This window comes from Ptychodera flava, chromosome 10 (genome assembly GCF_041260155.1).
Source record: "Ptychodera flava strain L36383 chromosome 10, AS_Pfla_20210202, whole genome shotgun sequence".
Classification (NCBI taxonomy): domain Eukaryota; kingdom Metazoa; phylum Hemichordata; class Enteropneusta; family Ptychoderidae; genus Ptychodera; species Ptychodera flava.
The window spans coordinates 36,958,986-36,973,609 of record NC_091937.1 but is presented as its reverse complement, the minus strand read 5'-3'; the positions used below and the strand labels follow the sequence as shown (position 1 = coordinate 36,973,609).

The window sequence follows — 14,624 nt, the reverse complement described above, 5'->3', positions numbered from 1 at the left end:
ACGTTCCCCTTTACCTTAACACGGGTGAGTTAGATATGTTCGCTGAAGACCAGACTTTGTGTGTTTCAGGTAATAGCGTCGATGAAATTATTTCTTGCATGAACGATAATGTTGTCCCAATCTCATCGTGGGTTTCTAATAATGCTATGGTTGTCAACACGGAGAATATTAAAAGTATGGTTATTGCTTCTTGCCCTAAAATTAGACATGTTACTAATAATGAGGCCTCTATTTGTGTCACAATACAAGAAACAATTATCTCTAATGTCTCTTCTCACATCCTTTTAGGCGTTTCAATTGATTCAACTTTAAGTTGGGATGTCACGTTGATAACCTGTGTAAGAAACTTTCTACCAGAATTGGTATCCTTCGCAAACTACGTCCGGCACCATTTTACAAGTGGTATAGCCACAAACTGATGACGTCAAAGATGTGCGTACTTATGGAAATGAGGTCAAAGGTTACGTTCTAAAAGGGGCGATAAATTATTTTGGGGGTAAGAGTTAGGAATGGGGGCTTGGAAACTTAGGGGGAAATGATTGAAAAGAAGGGTCCCAAATTTCTACTATTTTCAATCCTTTCCCTCATTTTGCAGTTTCCTGTTACTATGTCCATATCTTCTTCAGCCAGCCTGATACCTATGTGGAAGCAACCGTTGATTAATGACAATGGAGAGAAGTGTTATTTTTAAGTTACGTTTTTTTTACACAACAACTAATACAACATGTGAAGCACTACCTATAACCTGTACTCCACGAGAACAAGTTGCGAGAGAGGGATGCAATGTTTCATATAAACGTTAGGATGATAATGCTAAGCAGGAACTGATGAATTTATAATGTTCACTTGTAATGATTTGAAAGTCTTTTACGCATTTTCCTTCTTTTATTGAATTTATGCCTCTGCATTGATTCTTTATTGCCTGTCTTTATTTTTTTCTCTGCATTGTCGTGTTGGTTGTGCAGGTTTGTTATTTTTTGAATATTTTACATATTATTTGTTGTATTTGCACAGTTAAAGTATTAAATTGTCACTTGTTTAGGATGTTTTATATGTTGAAAACTTTGTGTTTGACATTTATTATTGAATTTGTCATTTGCTGCCTTTTTTACAATACGAAAGATGTGTGTTCCGTTTTTGACAGGATACACTTTTATATAAAAGTGGTTCGTCACTCGACATGTAAGCAATGCGATATTTCATTGCTATTGTAGATGAAAACGTGAACAACAATTCGTTGGATATGCCACGAAAATTACATTATAAAAATTCCTCCGATCGACGAAGTGAATTAAGTACAGAAGCAAACGAAATTCGCCGCCAATATAATGATTTAGGGTGCATATATTGTCACTAGCACGAACTTGGTCTGGTTTGTGCATTCCTAGTGTCACACATCAGCGGCAGCAGTGGCCTCCTGAGTTGTCAATGTAGGCGTGATATTAGTTTTTAGACCGTCTTAAAACATTTGAAATAATATGGTGTTATGTGCAGAGTTGCAATTAATCGATGAAGGGGACTGTAAACTTGAAGGACAGAGAATTGAAATGAACAAGTACGCCTTAGCTTTATCGCCGAAACGCCTCCGCCACATGAACTCATAAAGATAAGTTGGAAATAAGTCTGAAGGTGTGAAGCCAATCCAATTTCGCATGGCATGCATCCACATGCCTTCAAAGGTGTTGGTGTGGGCGAAGGTTTGAGGATCCACAAAATGAAGACAATGATTAGCGGTGAAATGAGAGAACTGAGGAGACTTGGACAACGATGAATAAGGCCCCTACCATTCATCGGAATAATATCGGAACCTGTAGGAACAAATCGATAAAGCATTGGCATTCATACGCCGGTCAACAGAAATAAAAAGGAAGCACAAATATCGCGACCAATGACTCCAATCACCAAATGTCTGTCACTGTGTCGACTCAAGCTGTATTTGGACTTCCGAAACTTGAATTCAATATAGATTTTTTTTGTTTACATCCGTGTATTCATAAATTTCCATAATACAGCCTGGCTAAAAATCTATTGGAAGGCATATCGCGAAGATAAAGGAAACAAATTTGTGGACAAAAATTAAACCAATCAATAACAGAGTTTGAACTAATGTACAGGTGTGATTTTCGGTCTGTAGAAGAAGTAATGCAAATGAAAACATACAAAGATTTTTTGGCCGTCATATTGATTATTATTTGCATTTGAATAAACTCTGAATTCTGTTATGTAACTGTGTGCCATCTTTGGCAACGGCTATATTGAAAAGGGGTCAATATGGCCATTGCCGTCGGGGTCAGTTTGTACATGACAACAAATTTGATGAATAAAACGTGAGAGGGGACATATTGTACCCGGAATGAGACGGAATTATTGCCGCGATCACATGAACTAACTAACCCTAACCCTAAAAACTCTGTGATGGTCTTCATTTGCTTGATTTTGTGTCGGGTGAAGCACAGTGGGAGCCAGAAATTGGGGTTAGCTGACCAAATTGTCGGAACTCCGCTCGCTTCGCTCGCTCCGTTCCGACAATTTGGTCAGCTAACCCCAATTCCTGGCCCCCACTGTACTTCACCCGATACAAAAACTAAGCAGTCGGAGATTGTGACAGTGATTTGAAGAAAGTGCAAATTTATATTATTTTAACCTTATTAGTTAGTCAGTGCCGCAATTACGGGGCGTCTGTGTTTTGTGTACGGCGATTTTGACGTCATCAGTTTGTGGCTATACCACTTGTAAAATGGTGCCCTACGTCCATTTGCCACTAAGGCCTCTATTTTTGTCACAATACAAGAAACAATTATCTCCAATGTCTCTTCTCACATCCTTTTAGGCGTTTCAATTGATTCAACTTTAAGTTGGGATGTTCACGTTGATAACCTGTGTAAGAAACTTTCTACCAGAATTGGTATCCTTCGCAAACTACGTCCTTTGCCACTACGAGTACTCATTTGGTTGTGTACAATGCACTTTTCCTTTCTTTAATTTATTACTGTTGCACTGTTTGGGGCAATACCTCGAAGTCAAATCTTCACCGTATTTACAAACTCCAGAAGAGGGCTGGAAGAGTAATTTTAGGGTTGACATGAGTGTTCCCTCACGAACTATCTTTTTAACTTTGCACTGGTTGCCGATTGACCTACGTATTATGTATTTCACCGCATTATTGACATTCAAATCATTGAATGGCCTTGCACCCTCTTATTTGAGTGACGTTTTTCATCGAATTTCATCAAACACCCGTAATGCCAGTCATGGAAATTTGTGTGTTCCAAAATTTAAGACTACCACAGGTCAAAAGTCTTTCTCTTTTCGTGCTGCAAGTACTTGGAATACAATTCCCCCTGCGATTAGAAATACCTCAACTTTAGCCACTTTCAAACTAAAGTTGCGAGATTATCTTATGACGAAGTTTACAAATGAGGGTTCAGATTTAGATTAATTTATTTCTTTTTGTTGCAATGAAGATGTTACTCATCCTTTTTTGAACACTTGCTGTATTTACATGTACATTGTATTTGCTATTTATACGCATGTACTTTTTTCGAGCTCACAGAGGGCTCTGATGTAAATTACAATTTGTTTTGTAACTCAGATTACCCTCTTTAAATAAAGTCTAATAATAATAATAATAATAATAATAATACTAATAATCATCATCATCATCATCATCATCATATTATGATATGACATGCGATATGTAGTGACCATGGTAACTTCAGAGTTGTTAAAGCTGTTTGATGTTTATAATTATAGGATCGATCTATCTCTCTCTCTCTCTCTCTCTCTCTCTCTCTCTCTCTCTCTCTCTCTCTCTCTCTCTCTCTCTATATATATATATATATATATATATATATTTATTTACACAACTGAGTTGATCAGGATAATCTAAATTACATTTCCACTACAATTTTGTTTCGTATAGGCGGCCTACATTCATCGGGTGGCTGTGATCAACTGAAACGTTTGGGCTGCTGATTGCATATGTTGTTAGGCAGGGAACAATATATATATATATATATATATATATATATATATATATATATATATATATATATATATATATATATATATATATATATATATATATATATATATATATATATATATGTATGTATATCTTGGATGTATATATGTGTATATATGTATATGTGTGTATATGTTGTGCTTACATGGTTGTATGTTTTGTAAGGTAAGAATGCAAGTTTCGAAGATATTGCTATGATATCTTCTCTCTCGCTCCCTCCCTCCCTCCACTTTGAGAAACGCCAAAACATAGGACAAGCTGTATCTTTGACGATGGTTTGTAAGCTTGTTTACTGGACAGGTCAATAAATGGCATGTAGTTGCAAGGAACTTTACATCGTCATAGAGTCCAATACTTTGGAGATGCCTAATCTCCTAGACCCTTAGAAGCCAAATGGGTATTCCTTGCAAGCATGGAGAATTCATCTCGATTATATACTTATTATATTACTTTGTCTTGCTAATCGATGTAGCGCAGAAAGGATTCCTGCGATTAAGGAAAAAGATTTGATATTAAAGAAACCTCATGAAAATACTCGGAGTGTCGCAGAATACGTCTTACATCTTTCTTGTCGGATTTAAATTACATTTTCACAGTGCACTGTCCTTCGGATACCCCCGTAGAAAATTGATGCGCGACTTATGAATGGTTTCCACAAGAGGTCTACTTGTTTACCATATCTCGTAAACCCGTGAGCTTCCATTTGCCCAGTTCTGCAGGAATGGTACGAATCCGGATCTAACCGGTTTTTCGGATCAGTAAATAACGTTACATTTGTAAACGTGCGAAGTTGACCAAAATGAATTTATAACACCTTACTATTCTTGACAAACATTTCTCAATAATATTGTTCAATTATGTTGTCTTATTATATGAAGCATAAATCGCAAAATATTTTATATATCATAAAGGGTGCACAAGAATAGTTTCAAATTATGAGAGTTGTTATTTGCGAAAGGGAAAGATTCTGCAGGAGTTTATACGTATGTATAGGATTACGTACTGACTCTCGGCTAAAAACATTTTGACATCTCTTAGTCCCTTTCTTTGCAAAAACATTAAAAAATCCAAAGATTTCCGTGTTAGTATTTTAATGCAATTCAGGTAAACTTATGCTTGTACGTTAGACCACAAATTATCGTCTTTCCCGAAGATTATTGAAAACAGTCAAGGGGGAAAATAGACTTAGCAGGCGATAAATCTATACTCTTCAACACTTCTTTCCCAAGATTTTAAAATAAAAACATAAAAGGTACAGATGTCATGACCTTCCATATTTAATCCCACATATGCTTCAATGATAGCAGTTTCATCGCATCTATTTTAGAGTTTCTTGTTCGTGAACATGGTTTTTTGACTTTGACCAATGTAGCCTACACCTTTACAAGCATTACCCTTTCATTTATGTCAAGCTTCTAGATATAATATTTTCTGCCTTCAATTTTGTCATCAGGAAACGTAGAATTACACTTGTTTTGTGCATGATTTTAGTAACCGCACGGAGGAAATGATTTGGTACTTGTTTGAAGCACAGTCCTGTAGTGTTTGAAGAAACTCTTTAGAATAAGTTCCAAAACGCGGGGGTTTATGGCTAGGATTAGGACTTAAGACGGCTTATGAAAAGCAATTTGATAGAGAAATAGTTCCTTTGGAGAAGATCTCAACTGCTATAATTATCAAACAAAGACTAGTTCATAGCGTAATTTGCTAATCGTAATCTTGAAGGCATTCTTTGGAGACAATGAGCGGAGGCATTAACGATGCACTTCCTGAAATCATTGTACACTCACAGCCGCAGGACTTGAGCAAAATCAGACTTTGCATGAAAGAAGACAATTTCACCCATATCCAGACGTAAACGTCCTCATATACTACGTTCAAGAGATAATTTACAAGAGCGTTATTTTGAAAGAGAACTAGTTCCTTGGGAGCGGGGGTTACACCTGCTCTCATTATCCGAATAAAGAATAATCCATAGCATATTGTGCTAATATCCTTGAGTAGTATTCATTTCACCAGTATGCAATGTTGTCAGCGTTTATTCCTGCTCATCCTCATAATTCGAATGTTTTTGGCGCCACATCTATCGTCAATATTCAATTTCTAGAGCGTATACTAAGACATTCAATTCAATTATTTCTACACGCTGACTCTACACTTCATATCAAAAGATCTCTATTTAAATTACATTAGTTATGTCTCATTTTAAACTCAGCACCGGATAATGTTAATGCATCTTTTTAACGAAGACCGATTTTCGCGAAAGTTAAGATCAGCTAATCAGCACTTTGTAGAAATTTCAACAGCTAAAACCGAGATTTTTAAAAGATCATTTCAGGTAACAGGGGCTAAAGATTTTTTTGCCTTTGTATTTGAAAAATAGAAGGTGTCGATAATTTTAAGAAGGTTCGCTTCAATTACTTATTAATTCTGATGTGGGATGGATATCCTCTTAGAATTAAAGATTAATTATAAACATATCAATTAATGATGTATAATCTGAATTATACACATTGTTCGGTCTCCATCGACAGAACAGGTGTCATGACACTGATAAATATATAAAGAAATGGAAGCTGACACACCTTCAGGGCCCTGTCAATATTTAAAACCAAAAACTGAAATCATCCACGGCCAGTTGTTCTTCACGCTTCCGTATATGTGAGTTCAGATAGACAGTATTTTTTCTTATTACCGGGAGACGTAGGAAGACTTTAAGTATTCAGTTTGTCAAAAGGTTCGTGGTTCAGGAACAGTACTGGCGCACCAGCTACTGTAAACCATACGTCACCAATGTTCCCTTCGTTCGTGACGAAGATGAATATCTCTATTTTGAATGGCGTGTATTACAAAGCCTTGTATATCATTGCTTTTTACCTTTTCAGATCAAGCATACACCTTTTCACTCGGATTGATAAAATGTTACCGCCTTTTGTTAGCCCTTCATTAGCAGTAACTTTCGATGTATAATCCCGTTCGTTCTTTTTCTTTTTTACCAACATAATATTGTATTTGTGAACACAGCTTGCATGCGTAATTTCCATGCAAGCCGTGTATGTCTGCGCTTGCAGTGTTCAATATCCTCATTGAAGAATGAATTCCTGTCAGGACGCGACGAGACTTCATTTGGAAAACGTTGGTAAAATTTTTCAATTTTCACCGTAATACGCTCGGGAAAACTTGTGTCGCTCGCTCCATGAGCTTCAAATGAGCCCCCACAAGTGATAAACCAACAGAATATTTTAAAGGTTTGAGAATTTTTATATATGTCCTCAGGGGCATTTTATCTCGACCCTTAGGCTTTAAGGTAGTATGCACCTCGAAAGTGAAAGACTGAAACTTTTGCTCTAACTTTCCTCAAGGAATCTTTCAATCATGCTCTTTCAAAATCAAGAATAAAAATAGGGGGTCACCATGCAAATTTTGGTACTAGAGAAAAAAATACCCAAGATTTACCGATATTAGAAATTAAAAATGGCCGACATCCCTGTGTTAACTCTATGGATAAAAATCAAAAATTTTCGGATATCGAAAAACTAAGCAGGTGAAAAGTTTTCTTTCACCGAGAGCTTTAAAATGAACCCCCACATGTGGTATATCAGAAGAGAATTGTAAGTTTTTGAGTCCGAATGTCTGTCCCTGAGGTGCGTTCTACCTTAAGACATTGTTTGTGATAAAGGTTATGTGTTCTAGTGAAGGCAAATGAGACGAAGACTCCGTTTCTCCAATTTAACTTTTCGTATGCATCAGATAAAATGCAGATTGTCTAGTCATTGAACACGCAACATGATCCAAACCATCAGTGTACGAGAAAAGAATATCGTAAAATAACTTCATAAAATTAAATCCAGATACAAATTGAAAGTGCTTCCCTGCATCAGTACAAAAGTTTCGTCAACTTTCATCAAGTCTATTCAGATATCTATCAGTAATTAGAAAAGTTTATAAATATGCAAATTGGTAATTCGCTAATATAAAAATGCGAAATTACTTTCAATAATGTTATATAATGGTATCGCCAATGTACATAGCAAGTTTCATGAACTTTATTAAGGTTATCCAGATATATATGCCTACTATTAAATTTCATTAAATATGCAAATTTTCAAATAATTTTCATTTGCACCTTTAATATCTTTCACGGGTAATATATCCTCGTCTGATCACCATTTGTCGGGTAAATTTCATCAAATTGTGTGTAGCTCTTCTCTATGAATATCCGGGATTTTTTTTTTAAATCGATAATTATAAAAATTAGCAAAAATATGCAAGCAACACCCACCAAAAACTGATCAGTTCTTGCAATTTGTAAACAAAATTGTTGTACCAGATGTCATTCCACTACTATCAGCCCTTCAGATATCGCGCCAAAAGACAGACAGAATCAGTGTGATATTAGCTCATCTGTGTGAAAAAACTTGAGTTGAAAAGCATGTTAACTTGTAACACGATGGAACTAATTTGGGATAATTGGATAGTGAAGTAATGTCGGTTTAATCTGCAAATGTAAGCTCATCTTCTTTTCTTTTTAAGTTATACACTTAATTTTATGAGTAATTTGTAATATTGCAGCATTCAGCTATAGGGCACCTAATAATTTTGAGAAATTTAAAAAATACGAACATCCAATTATCCCAAATTGGTTCCAGTTCCAATTAGTTCTTTGAACAGACCGAGTACGTTTATTGTGTGGTGTATATTTTTGGTTGTATCACAAACTTGAGGGGATCAGTACTGAGACCACTTTTTGACAATTTTATTTTTTCAACATATAATTTCACATCAAGGTAGATGCGTAAAACGTCATTATCTCGGTTATACGACGGAGAAGGCTGTCATAGAATGTCTTCACAGATAATATTCCTCTCTGTTCAGCTTATTGTTACACTGTGCATTACCATCAATGACAAGAGATCATTCTCCTTGACGTATTTCTTAAGAAGTGATCCAGTAACGCCCACTTCACATGCACACAAAGTCCATATTCTCGTAAACATCCTCAGGGAGAAAACCGGGTAAATGGGCTTATTACAAAGATTGTGATATGCAGTAAAACTTATACAAGTTGACTTTGCAAACGGATTTCCCTTGTAGGTAGATAGTTTTCAATCTTTCCCGGCATCTTGCTATATACGCCAGTCAAATGCTGTACCAGACTGACATATCGCAAGTAACAAGAAGCCTTTTTAGCAGGGTTGTAAAGGTCACCCAGAAGATTGGTTAGGCTGTCGGTGAATGCAATTTTCACCGTTATCGATTTCATGTAAGACTCTATACAGACACGGATGTAAACCATTGGCAAAATTTTTGCGAAACGGAAGTGCTGTTTGCATGATGGACGTGTTCAATCCATTTTCTGAGACTTCCCTTGCCATAAGGGTAAGACGTGACAAGGGAAGTGGCGCCGGCACAGAGAAGTCACTCCAAGCTAGAAGTTTAAATCGCCTGTGGTTCCTTTTATCTGGACTTGGAGATAAAGGATATTTTGGGGATGGTAAAAAAATGAAAAACATGTGGATGATAAATTGCTTTCTTGCTACTTTTCCAAAGACAGTAGTCACGTGACTGGACGTCAAAAATATACTTATCTGCGAACTGTGAAAAATGATGTAAAGTTATGATCATGATGAAATTTTTAAGCCGTCATTCATGACGTGTCATCGGCCGTCATTCATGACGTGTCATCTGACGAACTCTGCGGCAAATCTGTCTTCATTAGTTTCACTCAGGGGAGCTTTCCTCATCTTTGTCACTCAAATGGTCCTCCTAGCATTACGTTGATTTCTGAGATTGTTTGGTTAAGGCCAGTGCCCTTCAGTTTTGCCGCTCATTCTGCTCCGACCCAGCCTAGCAGGATGTAATCTCCAATCCCTCACTCTACGTTATTCATCAGTTGAAGATGACCCCACAATGTTTCTGAAATACACAACAGCCGATTTCACGGTCACATTTATTAAATATTGAAGGCCAAGAATACTATGTCGTTCTGGGAAACAAAATTTCCCAGCACATAATCAATCGATGTTAATATATTTTCCATGCGTAGTCAGTGTTTCTTATCTGATGTACAGTTTCTTGCTCTGCTTGAAAAGTATCATATGCATGTTGAAGTGCTTCATTTTCAACTTGTTAGCACAGCAGCCGTGTGTGGAATATCTAACTTGTTTTTGTTGACAGTTAAATTTTAACCAGCATCCAAATCCTAAACCAGCATATAGAGGGGTAATGTGGAAACCAATACGGGTAACATTTAGCTTGCAGAGAAATTTAGGGGATAATAAATAAATAAATAAATAAATAAATGAATTGTAATTTAATTATTAGTATTTTGCAAACACAGGTGTGGAATGTTTCGTCCTCGTTTCAGAAATGTCTCACTGTATACTTTTGGTATTTTGCCGTACTTGTACAATTGCATACTATTGGTTGTCTGATGCTTCACTGGACATCAGCCGTGGCCGGACACACTAATGAGCTGAAAGAGAAAGATTTCCTGAATGAAACAGCTTGATCAGTTCAATTACAACGCAGCCGATTTGCACTTTCGCGTTGTAATGAGAATAAAATGCGACGTTAATGAACATATGCGCTTGTTGTAGAAGGACAAGCTTACTGTGTGCGTGTTGTCAACGTAATCCAGCTCATAAAAATGTAAGGTCTCGGTCGCTGAATTTTTGACGTTCGATCTCTTAGAGGACTATTTTCTGCATTTAGGGCTTGAAGTGACGAAAATACTCAAATAAGATGACAGACACACGATTTGGTACAATATAATGGCAATTACCGCCGCCGCAGTCAGATATACTCTCGATTTATGTGCAATTCGCTCCATCTATAGCATTCGCCTATCTGCTCTTGCTGTATGTCGCAAATTGTACCAAAATCTCATATACTTGACTTGATACTTGACATATTTCTTCACAGTCCCGGGCGTGAAATTTGGTCAGCGGTGAAACAAACACTATATTTTGAAATGGCAAATGTCTACTTTGTAATTTCGTACAATTTTTAATCCTATTCTTGCCGTATCTCAAAAATCATTGAGAATTTTCTAAAACGCATGCTTAGCCTTATGTATCTTGGCGGTGTGTACAATTTTGCCGAAATTCATTCCTATAGATGGAAAATGGCCGACTTTAAAGATTTTAAACATTTTCACAATATCAGAAAGCGATAGAGCATAGAAAACTATGTAAACGGTAACGATTTTCACTTGCAATAGCGTGCATTTGGAACACTGCATGCGAGCCTTAGCAATCAAGTGCGGGTTTAATCCTTCGGTATCGCCTTATAGAATTATAAAAGTTGAAGAGTGTAGATATCTGTCCCATAGGTGCATCGTCCCTTAAATAGCATAAGACAGAGAATCCAGGGTACGTACGGGTGAGAATTTCATTACCATGGCTTACCAATGACACAATTACATATACTCGACGAGAAACAGCGAGCGACCCTCATGGCTTACGCGTTACGGAAATGTGCTGTTACAATATGAAATCATGAAGTGTTTTCTGTCAAGATCAATGCACTCGTCTTTTCGCTTATTCTCTTTTCAGCATTCAATGAAAAGTTTTACTCTGATTCATTCTCTAGACACTGTTGATTTGTTTTGCTGACTGTACTATCTACGATCACCTCAAGCTCGAGTCAAGCAGCCCACATTTTGAGTCCGCAATAATTCTCGGTACCTTAAAAGCGACTTTACCAGCTACGTGACTCATAAAAGTCTAGGGCCGTCGACCACATGTTAAACATGGCGGATTTGTTTCGGTAGCAGTACGTGACTGTCACAACGGAAGTCAAAGTAAAGTTTATACAATTATTTCACGACAGAATATCTTAACAGATGAAAAGGTGGTATAAGTTTAGCTAGTTTCACAATCAAATAGAATTTTTTTGCATGAAGAAGAATGCAGTTTTGAGCTAAAGATATTTATCAGATCACTATTTCAAACTCGTGCTGGGGTGAGAAGTCGATTTTTCATCCAAAAGGCATTTCATTACTTTGCAGTTTTGACTCTTAGCACAAGACAAACGCTATTTAAGGTATGGATCATTAGATCGGGCTCATTATGTACTGGAGAACCACACAGAACTGCATATTCTTGCAGAGTTAGAAGAACACATAAATATCCGAAAAGCAATTGCCGAGGAAATCGTCAACTATAATGACTAATATAATAACCATAGTAATGCCTGTGTGAAGCGACAGTGGATACCAGTCGTGATTATTTTCCAATTGAGAATTATCCTGTATATGAGCCGGAAGCCTTGTATTGCAATAGATAGCCAGTCATAGGCTGGTATACCCATTATGTCATATACTGCAGACAACATATTTTACATGACCCCCACCAATACATTGTTGCATGTATTATCGATGTTATTGCAAGCGCAATATTATAAAGATTAAATATATCTAAATCGTAAACTTGACATATAAAGTGCAGATAACAGAATACATGGTATTATGTATGTACGTGTATATATTAAGTATGTATGTCCATGTAGAAATATTATTATTATTATTATTATTATTTCAGGCACACATATCATAAAAATAGAAGAGTGACAAAAGAAAAATATAAAATACTAAAAATTTATCTGTACCTTACATTTCTAAAATGAATCCAGAAAGAAGAAAACAGCATAGTATTCATCTGTATAACACTAGTCACTCCAGATATTTAGGCAATATATACTATACAATAAAGCTCTGAAAAGTACATTTTTAACCTCATACGAACAATAACTGAAGTTACGGATAAAATAGTTTGCCCTGGACTACATACACTTCAGCTGTCTGTGGATGTCATTATTGTCACCTCCTTTAGACGATACTATGTAGTCCAAATATGTGCATTTGTGTAATATAAATGTGTGTACTAGGTATGTTTTGTGCCTATCCTATACTTTACATTTACATGGTCTTATTTTGTTTTCTTCCCAGATAACTATAATTTTGAAGAAAGGCGGAGTGGCCACTTCGTTTGAAGGAGAGCAATTGGCCTCAAGAATGCTCCTTGCAAACCACGCCATTGATCCGTTCATATACGTCATGATGTGGAAGAGCATGCGCAGACGGGTAGCCCGTGCCTTTGCTCGGTTCTTCTCGGCATTGGGTTGCGTTTGGTGCCTTTGTGGCTGTTACAGCAACTGCACGTCTTCAGGGACAGGTATTCAACTCGTTATACGCTGATACGCTGTTGGCTTAGCCTCGCTTGAGCGTACATTACTAAAAAGCCGAGAGGGATAGAATTTGTGTTTGTGTATATGTGTGTGTGTGTGAGAGAGAGAGAGAGAGAGAGAGAGAGAGAGAGAGAGAGAGAGAGAGAGAGAGAGAGAGAGAGAGAGGATAAGAAACCTCATTCAGAAATCAACGGAACACAAAGGTCACGATGTTGGCATGTTATATCTTTATGACGTTGTATTCCATCATGTATATTGAACTCATCAGACAAAAAAATCAATTTCATACAACTCTACAGAAAGGAACGTATTTTAATTTGTGCATCTCTACAGATAACTGAACAATATGGATTAAAGAAAATGTAAATTCATTTCTCAAATAAGGCGAGACCTATGTGGCGTAACTCGATCATCTGAAGCTTGAATTGAATGTATTTATTCATGCAAAGATTACCAATCAGTATTATTTCTGTAAATAGATTTGTATGTATGTATGTACGTATGTATGTATGTATGTATGTATGTATGTATGTATGTATGTATGTATGTATGTATGTATGTATGTATGTATGTATGTTTGTATGTATGTATGTACGTATGTATGTATGTATGTATGTATGTATGTATGTATGTATGTATGTATGTATGTATGTATGCAGTTACCACGACAAAGTAATTAATTGTAAGCAACAAGTGTTCAAGATGCCTGACACTGTTTGAAAAGATCTCTATCTGGACCCGTTGATGTCATCATTGACGCCAAGGTGTCGGCTTTGATCCATTCTGTTGGTGATCAAGTGAGTAAATGGGTGAGGTATAGTAATTAAGTTTTCTTTCTACTATTCCAGGTATGGAAATTGCATCTATTACACCTGTCGGTGTACCCACTCTGAACGGCACGACGATGGCCAGCGCCTACAACATAACTGTGGCCAACTTTGATAAGTTCGCAACCTTGAGAAGGACGCCCTCCCGCAGCGACAGAAGGGAACCTGTCGAACCGGAAGCTTCACGACCCGATAGGCGCCTCTCTGGCCCGTTACCATCAAGTCATCGCGAAAAGACGTTTGAATCAGTTTAGGAAGTTTTCTGAAATTTCATACTTCCGAATCCTATTGGAATATAATTATTTCAATGGCAGTCCTCCTTGTTACGCGTATACATGTTAATATCATACGCGTGGCGTAGTCGCTGAGTTGCCAATCATGTGTGAAGTAGCAATACATTTTCTTAAGATAACAATGAACAAAGCATTTTCTGTATAAAAATAGCAACGAAAATATGATTGATCTGTTTAGAGCTTTTGTTCTTGTTTAATTCAACAAAAGAAAACAGAAAGTTGTAAGTCTGTGGGCGATTAATCAAATTCAGAAAGAGATCAGGGTCACAGGAAACAATTTTTTCCAGTCGA

The 14,624-nt window shown here is 36.8% G+C and overlaps 1 protein-coding gene across 1 annotated transcript in view; it reads left to right on the top strand.

Moving 5' to 3' along the window:
• The window catches only part of LOC139141638 (oxytocin receptor-like), a 59,221-nt gene extending 44,927 nt beyond the window's left edge, over positions 1-14,294 (top strand). The window contains exons 2-3 of the mRNA XM_070711228.1: positions 12,975-13,200; positions 14,062-14,294. Coding sequence (XP_070567329.1) covers positions 12,975-13,200; positions 14,062-14,294 — 459 coding nt within the window. The remainder of the gene's footprint in view (positions 1-12,974; positions 13,201-14,061) is intronic.
• Positions 14,295-14,624: the final 330 nt, after the last annotated feature.